This window comes from Herpailurus yagouaroundi, unplaced genomic scaffold, assembly GCF_014898765.1.
Source record: "Herpailurus yagouaroundi ecotype Mexico unplaced genomic scaffold, PumYag 203, whole genome shotgun sequence".
Lineage (NCBI taxonomy): Eukaryota > Metazoa > Chordata > Mammalia > Carnivora > Felidae > Herpailurus > Herpailurus yagouaroundi.
The window spans coordinates 18,859,217-18,871,327 of NW_024412434.1; the positions used below are offsets into that span (position 1 = coordinate 18,859,217).

General features: G+C 46.9%; 1 protein-coding gene across 3 annotated transcripts in view; it reads left to right on the top strand.

Annotated features, from left to right (window-relative positions):
* The window catches only part of RSU1 (Ras suppressor protein 1), a 203,149-nt gene extending 191,739 nt beyond the window's left edge, over positions 1-11,410 (top strand). For all 3 annotated transcript variants that reach the window (XM_040451317.1, XM_040451316.1, XM_040451315.1), the window contains one exon: positions 10,831-11,410. In XM_040451317.1, coding sequence (XP_040307251.1) covers positions 10,831-10,916 — 86 coding nt within the window. In that variant the 3' untranslated portion in view covers positions 10,917-11,410. The remainder of the gene's footprint in view (positions 1-10,830) is intronic.
* The last annotated feature ends 701 nt before the right edge of the window (positions 11,411-12,111 follow it).

The following is a 12,111-nucleotide window of genomic DNA, read 5'->3' on the forward strand; positions in this document are numbered from 1 at the left end:
TCACATAGATACTTTGAGTATACCCTAGTAAGTGCGATGCTGTATGCTTTTATTCGCTCCGTCAACAAGTGTTCATTTCATGCCCGTGGTGTACCAGTCACACAGGATACCAAACAAGACAGAAGGGTTCCTACTCTCCCACAGTTAACCTTCTGTTAAGGGAGGCTGGGAAGAACAAACAGTCAGATAAATAAAATAATTATATTGCGACTCTTGATATGAAGGAAAAGAATGTGGTGGATATTGTGGGCAAAAGGACCTCCCCTAGGATTTCACATTTGAAGCAGGTGAGACCAATGTGTCCTTCAGGACTCAGCGTCCCTTTGATTGCAAGAAACACAAAACTAAGAGGAGTGGCGATTATTTGGTCATTTTCTACTAAAAATAATCAGCGATAACGGTAAACTTCAGGCCTGGCGTGGTGCGAGGGCTCGATGTCGTCAGATCCATGTCTCTCCGTCTTCCAGTTCTGCTTTGTCTGGGCTGCTTTCTCTCCCAGGAATGCTCTCTTCACAAGATGTCAGCAGGTCTGACAGTAGCTCTGGGCTCCTAACTGAAATAAATAGAAAACAAAGGACTTTTCTCCATGGCAGTTTGAGGGAAAACCTTAAGTCTTTCTCCAGTTGGCTTAAATTAGCCATAGGCTCATGTATGAATAGTCACTGTCCCCCAGAAAAAGGGAAAGGTTTCAGACTGAGTCATGTTTTTATTTTTAAAGTTTATTCATTTATCTGGAGAGAGAGAGAAAGCATGAGCGGGAGAGGGTCTGAAAGAGAGGAGAGAGCGAGAATCCGTGAGCCCAGCGCGAGGCTTGAACCCACAGACCACGAGATCATGACCTGAGCCGAAGTCATATGCTTAACCGACTGAGCCATCTAGGCGCCCTGTGACTGAGTTGTGTTTTGACACTAACACTGAGGCAGCATAGCTGTTCACCTCAGAGGCATTTAATCTCTCTGGGCATCTATACCCTCATCTGTAAAACGGAGATGGTGATAGTGCCTGTCTCCGGGACACCAGGAGAAGAATATTCCAGGTAAATAGCAAGTACAAACCTCAGAAGTGGGCAGGGGCCTTACCCATTTGCCCACATGCTGGGGGTTGGGAATGTGGGAGGGTAGAAGTGGAAGAGGGGAGAGAGCTGACAGGTGTGGCTCAGAGTGTGAAGGGTGGGGGCAGCTCCGTGTTTGTTTTCGCTGCTTCCTCTTAGAGACAGCCCTGGCCGGGCACGCCCAGAACTCCCCTTTCTCCAGAAGGCGCTTCAGATGCCCACTGTGAGCATTTATCCCGTTGTTTGTATCGCTGACCAAAACCAACACTTCTGAGGGACAGATTCTCTCTCCAGCTTTGTTAATGCCATCAGTCAGTTTACTGTCTACGCTCATTGGAGTTGAGCTGGTGATATTCAGAATGACTTTTCCCGTTAATGCTTTGATTCATTTTGTGTCCATGTTACCATCGAACACCTAGCTGGACAGTCTTTTTTACCTTTAAATTCAGGATTTTGCTCGGTGCCTCGCTCTTGCCCTAACTGATGTGATCTCTCCAGTCAGGTCTGTTTGGCAGGTTGTGAACTCTAAAGGAAATTATATAGGGGCTTCTGGATGGCTCAGTAGGTCAAGCACCCAACTTCAGCTCAGGTCATGATCTGGTTCGTGAGTTCAAGCCCCACTTCGGGTAAACTCAAGCCCCACTCCAGGCTCCACACACGCTTGCCCTCGCTCCCGCCTCTCTCTCTGCACCTTGTGAGATTCTCTCTGCTCCTTGCTCGCTCACTCTCTCTCTCAAAAATAAATGAGTAAATAAATCAAAATTTTAAAAAGTAAGTTATATAATCTCAACACATAATTCACGGTTATGTAGTATTAATATCCAGCTGTCCGCATTAAGGGATCCATTATATAATTACTTTATTATTTAGCTTTTGAGAGTCAGATTCCATTTAGTTAATTTTAATAGTAGTGTTTTTTAAGTGTAATTTTTGAAGAGGGTGAATTGCACATATGAAAATAATTTTTCCTTTGTGTTTATGGTGAAATCTGTACATATATGTGTGTATTACAGACACACACATATGTGGTTGGATGTCTCTTTTTTAATCTCTACAAGTGGTAAGTATGAAATCAAAAAATAATTCTCTCCATCAAAAATATGCAGTCCAGGTATGAAGTCTACTAAGGAAGCTTGTTTGGGAAACTTACAAATGCCCTTAGACTTGTTTCCTCTTGCTTTTTAGTTTATTCTGGAAATTGCACCATTTAGCACTTCACAGTTTAATTTAAAAGGATTACCTATTTTCTTAAATGCTTAAGCAGGGAAGCAAGTTGGAATTATTGATTTTGCTCTGCATGTATTCCGTGAAAGCTGGATTTGCTCCTTCCCCAGGGAACATACCCCCTGAACTGCATGCTTGCTCGTGACAGCTCGGACCTCTGATACATAACCAAAGACCTTGCCTAATATCCTTGCAACTGCTCGGGGAATTTTTATTAAGTAAAAGCATCATTAAAGTAGACAGGATGATGAAGTTTAATGAGCATCTTTTGTGCATGAGACTGTTAGCTTTGCTCTGCCAGAATCCTCATTTCTCCCCTCCAGTGGGGCAGAGAGTAAGTCTAGAATGTATAGGGTGTTTTAAACCCTGTTTATATTTTATATTGTCATATAGCTTAATCTGTATTTTAGGCCATCTGCAAATTCCTTTTGGCTATTTCTGTGGATTTCAAATGCATGTTTATACTTTCCTTTACACTGGGTGTGGGGAACAGAGAGCGGTGAGGGTTGTAATGGAGAAAAACGTGAAAGACACATACTGCCATTAGCGACCTGCTTGGAACCATCTCTTGGAGGCTTGATCTCAAAAAATCATTGCCTTTTGAATTAATGAGATTTCTCCCGGGAATATGGTAACTATTAATTTTTTTTCTTCTTTAAGACTCAGCAGTTTCTGTGCTAAAGGTTCTGTCACCAGCCCCTCATAGCTGCTAGATAGGATAAATAAAGATACTGCAAACGCTTGTTAATAATCTAGGCTTCACACTTTGTCCACAGATTTATTTGCAGACATGTTAAATTTAGCAACCTACCATAAGATTACAGATTATAAACAGAATTATTTCTCTCTATTATTGTCACTGGCCATATAACTTGGATTCTCAAATTGGTTCTTTTCTTGGTCTGTATAAGGACTTTCCATGGAAACACCCAAAACAACAGGAGGGAGGCATATGACACGAGCAAATGACTTAAGAACAGCATATTGTACCTCTCATATACCTGGCATTCGGAAACACAATATTTACATAGCACACAACATGCTTCTACCAGTGCCTTGAGTATACAGAATACAAAAGAAGTGAACTCTTCAGTCCCCACCCTCAAGAAAGTGGCAGGCTTATTGAGAAGACAGATCTAGGAAATCCAAAAAAAAAGATGGAAAACAAGATAACATAGTGCATTAAGGACTCGAACTTTGGCGTAGTTGCCTGGGTTTGATCCGGGTCTAAACTTGCTGAGCCTCAGTTTCCTCCTTTGAAAAACGGAGATAAGAAACGCCCCTTCTTCCCTGGATTGTCGTGGCAGCGAACGCTGAATGGCTGGTAGCCGTAACTGTAACGTGTCGTTATCACGGCACTCTGCTGGTAGTTCAAACCAACAAGCCAAGAGCAGGAACCTGTGTATCATCAAGGACTTAATGGTGCAATCCTGATAACTCGAGTAGTGTTTTGTGAAGGCAGAAATTGGGGCAGGGGGCGAAAGCTCTGAAAAGCCTAAAACGACGGATGGGATCTAAGTTGCAGAGAAGGACCCAGGCAGGCAGGCATTCCTGATGATACTAACCCAGATCAGCAAGAAACAGACCGAAAGGAATGCTGCCCGGGAGGAAGAGCTAATTCCAGGGCTTGGATCGATTTAGCACCATTTTATTTTTCAAACACACGCATGGGCCCAAGCCAGTCTGGCTGCACGTATTCCCATTTTCCAGTTAAGGTAACACACATTCTGGAAAGAGAAAGGACTCTGGGTTACTCAGTTAATAGGTGGCAGAGCTCACCCTCGGTTCCCCTTTACTGTGCTCCCCTCTGCCTTCCTCCAGAACAGCCTTACTGTGCTGCGGTCTGCTGGTGGACAGAGAGACAAGGTTGGCGGAGTTAAGCATCACATGATACGTTTTGTGGCTGCTTTATAACACATACCAGGTTGGGGATACGACCTGGTGGACAGTGGATGCCATTTTCCATGCGTAAACCAAGGAGACATTATCCTGCCAGTCGTAGGACACATTGGAGGAATGAAAGGACCCATTATAATAACCTAATGACCATCTGATAGGGGCCTCTATTCGGGAAGGCGAAAAGGAGAATAGATAAAATCACACGTTTGTGAAAATAAGAATAAGCACCATAAAGTGACTGATTAATCCATTGAGTTATATAACTGAGCCTTTTGAGAAGCTGTTGAAAGTTGCGCTCTCCTTCTGCTGAAAAAACACATAGAGCTTTGCTTGGAGTTTTGGATACTTCCCTGGGCCCAGACTCAGAATGCCTGTTGCAGGGGAAGCTTCACTCAAACTTCATTCATGGGATAACCAAAAAAAAAAAAAACAAAACAAAAAAAACGAAAAAAAAAACGGTGTCAAAACCACTGAAGTGATTTGATCCTGAAGGTCTGGAGACACAGAGGGACAGACCTGTGAAAGTCAGGGTAGGGAACTGTTCCGTGCCCTGGTTGGATTTAATAGTTCAGTGTCCAGGTGGGAATAAGGCACAGCCGGGTTTGAAGACAGTGGTTGGCTCCGTAGGGGGTGGGGACGTGGAGGTGTTTCTAAGAGGTAATCATTGAAGCTGGAAAATTAGATGTCCTTTCTAGGAAGGAAAAAACAAAGATGACAGCAGAAACATAAAGACTTGAAACAGTGTCAGAAGGAGAGACTAAGAACCAAAATAGTATATTTGCAGCCAAGGGAGAAAATTTTCAAGAAGGAATGGGGTGGACCCACGGTGGTCTTCTGCCGTAGCTTGGAGGGACTGAGGGTCTGTGAGAGAGCCTGGGATCCAAAAGAAAGGATAAGACTCGAATGGATCTTTTCCCACAGTGAAAATGTCCATATACATATGGCAAGTTTACATAGCAGTAATTGAAAAGTGTGCATATCACCTGCCCTGATATTAGTTGCAAACTTTATTCTGATTCTGGTGGGCTGGAATTTTTTGCTGCAGTCCCAGATGTCAACGGGCAGCCATGTTCAGTTGCTTCAAGTGGCCGGTGCGCAGGCTGCTTGTAACCAGATGCGTCCAAAGTGATCAGTCAGATGACCCTGGCTCTCCCTGGATTCGTTTCACAAGGATTCCTCCAGGGGTGGTCTTCAGCAGGAATTCAGCAGCTGTTCGCGGCAGGGCCCACCCCCCACCTCCTGCACAGATGAGAACAGAGAGCCCCCGGGGGGCCGATCGGTGCTGGCTTGCTCATCTCCCACAGCCGAGAACAGCCATGGGAGAGCCTTTGAGATTCTCCAGTGACAGAAGCATGCTCGTCAGACTCCTGTGCATAATGGAACCTTTCCTGTCACTTTGGATTGTTCTTTGTTGGTTTTTTCCACTCCTTTATCATCTCCCAGTTTCCCCCCATAAACCTCAGATGTCAGGGGAGAGAAGAGTTTCTAAGACTCTGTGACATGGGGTCCCCCCACTTTGTGGGTCGAACATTTTGTCCACCTGCAGTGGCTGCACTGTTGGTGACCTTGAGCCAGGCTCCTTTTGTCACCACTGTCAAGCTGGCAGGGCCACGTTCCTGGATCTGCTGTGTGCTCCAAGGCAACTGTGTGCTCAAGTGGAAGGGGCTGGCCAGCTTAGCCTGAGTCTCCGACCTCCTGTGAGAGGTTAAAGGCGGCAGCTGCCATTCTGGAACATCCGCTAAGTACCTGCACAGACCAGACCTTTTCTGTGTCTGATTTAATCTTCCCCCAAGCCCTCCAAGGTAGCTGGGCATTTTCACCCTCATCCTTGCAGACGAGGACTTTTGACTACGGAAAGTAGTCACTTTCCCAAGGTCACACGTCATTGAGGGCGAGCAGGGTGCCAGAATGCAGAGGTAAGTGAAGCCCCAGGTCTGTTGTCTTGGGTCCCCCGGGCAGGGTGCCATAGGCTCACGTGGGGCCGGACAGGTGCCACCTGAACCGAGCATGAGGGAGACATGCTGGCTTGGGAAGTGCCTTGTGCCAGGGTCTGAGGGCTGGTGGAGTATTTCCCAGGTGAAGGAGGTAGAACTAGCAGGTGGGGCAAGAGAGAAGCCATCTTCAGGAAGGCTGAGAGGCAGGTGTGTCAGGAGAGGAAGATACAGGGTCAGGAAGACAGAAGCCATCCTGAAGGCCGTGGCTGCATGGATTAGTCATGTTGTTTATTTTCTGTCTTTTATGATGTTTTGACATCTTGGAGGTCTTGCTGGCTGGAGAGACATTGCCCTTTCCAGGGCTAGCGTAATTCCTAGAGATAGCGACCAACTTATCTGCTACTTTGCCTTTGATACGCAAACCAACCGATCCAAAGCCAACACCTGACCACCTCCTGTATCAAACTCCCACTCCAAGCCAGTGTTTCCCCTGTCCTAAATCACCCCAGGACCAGGTCCCCTACACCTGGAGGCCACCGTGACAGCCTTGAGCCCCTGGGAACTATTCAAACTGTGCAATCCTAAGTCCACTCAACCCCGTCCTTTCCTTCCCATGAAACCACCTTGAAGTACTTGGATTCTGCTTCCTGCTTTGTTCCTTCTCCCTCCTAATGGACCCTGGTACTTCCCCTCGTGGCCTTGTGTGGTGTGGCGTGCACCCTTCCCTTGAGAAGCTTCGTTCAAAGGCGTTGACCTCTCCACGTCTCACTCGTTCACCTCTAGAAGTTAAATCTGGGTCCATTCAAAACATGGGCCAAGGCATTAGCTTCAGACAACAGGGGGGCAGGGAGCGTCCGATCCTTCTGTAGTGCAGAGAGGACAGTTTTTCCACTTGTTCCCTTTTCTTCTGATAGAAACAGCACCCTTTCCCCTGCCCCCTTTGGGACATCCTTTGTCCTTTTTGAAACAGTTTTTTAACTTGTCATTCTTCTCAATGAGCTGCTACCCCAGAAGTCTCCCATTCCTCCTCTGCTGAAGGTAAGCAGACTTCTCACTTGCAGGCTGCCCTGTGAGGCCCAGAGAAGTTCATTTCCTGTATTAGGTCCCTGTTGTGGTAACAAAGTACCATGAACTTGGTGGCTGAAAATAAAACAAATGTATCTTCCTGTGGTTGTGGAGGTCAGAAGTCTGAAATCAGGGTGTCCTCAGGGTGGCTTCCTTCTGGAGGCTCCAGGAGAGAATGCATTTCCTCGCCTTTCTAGTTTCTAGAAGCTACCTGCATTTCTTACTGGTAGCCCTTTCCCTCCTTGAAAGCCATCAGTGTACCATGTTCAGATCTCTCTGACTCAGACCTTCCAGCCTCCCTCTTCTAAAGACCCCGGTGATGACACTGAGCCCACCAAGAAAATGCAGGGTAATCTTCCAGCTCAAGATCCTTAGTTAACCTTTTCCACAGAGTCCCTTTATGATACAGGTTTCAGGGACCAGAATGTCCCTGTTTTGGGGGGCCATTATTCTGCCTACCACACTTACACAATGGAAGCCCCATGGCTAATCACTGGTAGAGCCAGGAATGGAACCCCAGACTTAGGACCCTAAAATGCTTGTCATTACCACTCTGCCCCACTGATGTCTCCATGTGGGAATGGCCACTTAGTCAATCACCACTCTCCTCTGCCCACTCAGCTGGAGGAATAAGGGATCACCGGGAGGACACGGCATCATCCCGGCTCTCACAGTGACTCACCGAGGAAGTGGGTGGTGGGTGTTGGGGGGGGGGGATGCATTTAGTTCTGCCTTAGTTGCTTTCTTCAGAGAGGAATGAAACCTTTCTCCTAGAGACACTTGGGTTTGGCACTGATAGAAAATACCATGTCATTTTTTTCAGAGCAAAAAGTCCTAAGGAAGTAATCACTTAATTATCTTTATTTAGTCCCTCCGACTCTAACTCCACATCAGTCCTGTGTCTCAGGAAGCATCCACTGACTGCTTCTGGTAGACATACCAGGTACTGGGCTTATTTCACTAGTGCAGCCTCCTTGCTAAGAAAGCAGCATCATTTGTTTTGTTTTGTTTTGTGTTTTGTTTTGTTTTTACAGATGAAGAAACTGAGGCACAGCGAGGGGATGGGGAGGGGGGGGATGCTAATCATTTGCCCAAAGTCAGCAGCTAATAACTTGCAAAAGGAGGATTTCAACGTCAAGTTCAGGAATGCTCTCTCTGTAGGGACTTGCTGTGTCGCCCCAGGAGATCCAGGCACAGTGGGGTCTGAATATAAAAAGGCAGACATTGAAACATTGGAACATTCCGGTTCCTTCCTAACAAGGGGAGCCTTGCTGAGTTCCAAACAGCTTTTGCACCCCCTTCTAAAATGACTTTGCTGGATTACCACCGTCAGGCCCAGCGAAACCCCCACCTCTTCTGGGAACCCTTCTGTGCCCACTTCGGCTCTTACTCATTCAGGATGTGATTGATACGTGGGGCCCTTATCAGATCTTTATTCTCTTTTCCCTCCTCTGACCTCTTATTTGTGTCGCTGTTGCCGGGTTTCCCAGTTCATAAACTATTTCTGCAGATTTTTGTAAGCCTTAAAGTTAAATGCTATCTGTGAGCAAGAACATGCATACTGTTCCCCCTTATGGGGGTAGGGGTTTGCAAACTAGAGGAGAGATCCTTGAGGCTGGAGGGAACCTATGAATGCACAGACCAGAATCAGACCTTTGCCATATGCCGGGTGAGAAGAGCTTGGACAGCAGAGGCCTCCCGGGCACACCCCACACCACACTGCTGTGTTAATGCAAAGAAAGCCGCATCCTGGGATGAGGGGTTAGGCCAGGGCTATTAGAGGAAAAAGTACATTTCAGGGCATGTGTTGCTAAAGCTGAGGGATATAATAGATGAGTCTACCGTGGCTGTTTCTTTAACCTGTTTGATGCATGTGGTGGGAGAGATGCTGCAGGACTGAAGGAAGGGGGGGGGTCCCCAGATAATAGAGGACAATCTTGCCATCGCCGAGATGCTTAATTGCTTCCACAGAGCCCCTTTGCCTGTGTAAGTCGGTAGTCACAAGTCCCAGGAACTGGGACAGGGACATCAATGGGGTCGGGGCAGCAACAGCAGGACAGCTGGGCAGAAACTTCCTCTCTGCTGAAACCAGTGGTTCCTTTCCTGGGCTCCAGGACGTCTGAATGTCCGTGACATAGACTTCAGGGGCATCCGTGGCCCTTTTTAAAGTGAGGAGCATTGGAGGGGGGCTCATGTGGATTTCAAAAAGATCCATTTTCCCGGAGGACAAGCTGTCCTGGGGAAGGAGGTGTTTCTCCTGTAGGGACACGCTCTCAGGCTGAGCAGGACTGGGCCTCTCCATGAGAGGAGCAAGAGTCTTTAAAGCTCATTTCTACAGAAGTTGAAAGCGAGCTTGCAGTTTCTAATGTTACCTGTCAGGCATGTGGTTAACACCCCCCACCCCTCCACTTCACCTGGAGAACATTCCCAGGACCTGGCTGCTCATAGGTCCGTGCTTCCAGCTCCAGACCCTGCATTCTGAACTCTTTGGGAGCAGAGACCTATTTTCATGGCCACTGCCAGTGGGACCTGCTTGGAGCACTTGTAGGGAGACGTTCGGAAGCCTCTGGAGAAGATAGACCACACTATCACCTGTCAACCCGCCCTAACTGCTCCATTAGTTGGCCAGCTCTGTGTGCTAGGTCCATCCCTTGGCCTGCCAGCCACGCTGTCCACGTCCTCAAGAGCCACCAGTTTGCCTGGCAGGGTGCGAGCATCAAGAGAGGTGTCGATGCCTTGAGTGGACTTTAGAACGAGGGACACCTTGTGCCGGGAGGTCAGTCCTTGTGTCATCCCGTCCCATTCAGTTGGCACAAGACCATCACAACAGGCAGATCAGGCATTGCCTTTCCCCGGAGGAACTGAGACACGCGCCAGGCTCTCTCTCGGACACAATTATATCAATAAGGGGGGTTAAGATTGAGCCGTATTTATTTTAGGGTGGCTTTAATTTTGTTTAATCAGAAGCACTCATAAATTATCGATTAATTATTATCTGCCGTTTGGTTCAATCCTCGCCGCCACAGGCTAGCGTCGCCCTGGGATGAATGCCACCCGCTGTAATTGTCGGGTACTTTGTCAACATTTAATCAACGGTACTTATTAACGCAGCATTGATGTGTGGTCGCCGTCCCACTGCCATCAATCACGTGTGAGCAGCCTGAGCAGGCTCGGACACCATTGCTCTCTGTCACATTATCCAGCCCCTGGGCTTTCCGGCCAGGCGTGATGCTCAGTTTTCACTAAATGGGCACTCTGTCTCTTCAGTTCGACCCAGTTTTTGTCATTGTCGGCTTAAACGCTCACAGCCGTTAGAGCTTCATTCCGGAACAGCTGGGCTGAGCATTACCGGTTCTCACAGCCCCAGATCTCTTCTGCCTTCGGTGTTGTCACACTCTGCCCAGTGAACGTGAAATTCCGGGACACTTGTCCAGAATTGACCTCATCATGCACTGCGCGCGTGTGCACGCGTGTGGAAGAGAATTTCAAATTCCTAAATAAAAGGTATGAGCCGGAGACAGCAGAAGGCATCTTTTAGTCTTCTCTGGCTTCCTGAATATTCCTGGATAATAATAATCTGTTCTCCAAAGCCCTACCAGTAAAAGCTTTTCCTGTGTTAGCAAGGTGTATCTCACGTTTCTTCCTCTCTCTTTCCAGCCTCTACGGCAGACACATGCAGGCGAACCCAGAACCGCCGAAGAAAAATAATGACAAATCGAAAAAGATCAGCCGGAAACCCCTGACAGCCAAGAACAAATAAAGGGTTGGCATGGGCTGGACTTCTCGTTACTCCTCTTCCTTGTTATTACTTCTGTTCCCTGTTACTGTATGCCACCAATAAATACAATGTGTGTGTCGCTTTTCCACTCTCTCCTTCTAGCACTTAGCACTTCACCTCTTAACATGCTTTTGGTAGGTGGTAGATTTTTATAAGTTCTCAAAATCATTTCCGTTTGTTTCCTTACCACTGCCAAAGGCAGGAAACAAAGCTCTAATTCAACTGCGAATTCCAGAGGAGGCATAGACCTCAGCTCCTTGAATAGATGTTCACTAAGGTGCGTGTTCTCAAAAGAATAACTAAAAAATCATGCGGTCACTTAAATGTCACCACTAACACTGTTCGCTCTTCTCTTTATTCACAGAACTCATTATTTTGCTTTGTGAAGAGCTTTCCTTAACCATCAAGGTATTGTGTTAACTTACAAGTAATTTTTAATAAAATCTTGAATTTGTATCACATGGTGCTCCTTGAATAGAGAATGGTCTGGGGGTATACACATTGTTGTTTACCTTCTCCCTTCAAACTGTGCCGTCCAGATTGTATTGGTTGTAGATGATAAACTCTGAAACTTTGTGGGAAAGAAATACAAAATCACATCAGAGTTGGTGTCTTCTCACATGGATTTGTTAGGTTGGTTAGTTGGGGTGTGTGTGTGTGTTTCCTTTGAAGACTGTTTCTAAATTAGGATGGAGCAGAAAAACAAATCTCTGGGAGACTCTGCCAAAGGATTTTGGAAAGCAGCATTTCTTAGCTGAAGAAATGGTGACTTCTGCCAGTGGCTGGTAGACAAAAGTTGTGAAACGGAGGGAGAAAAACTCAAGTACGTTTCTCATCACTGCAGAAAATCTCACATCAGAGCATTCTTCCGCGTGGCTTCCATGGTGCCAGCGAGGTTGTGTAAACGGGCACGCGCTCCCCCCACCCCACTTGTGGGGTAGAAACCGCAGCAGCGGGGTCATTAAACAACCGATTGTTTAGCATCTGTGATAGGCAGCTGTGTTCTTACCTACGGTCATGTGGATGTAAGTGAAAATAAACCCAGGCACAGGACCCTTGTGCTAAAGAGGCCTGCCAACACCAGTGCCTTGGAACAAAAGGAGTGTGAAGGCATAACACTGTCAGACAGATCGGGGCGTCTCTACCTCTGTATCCCCTCC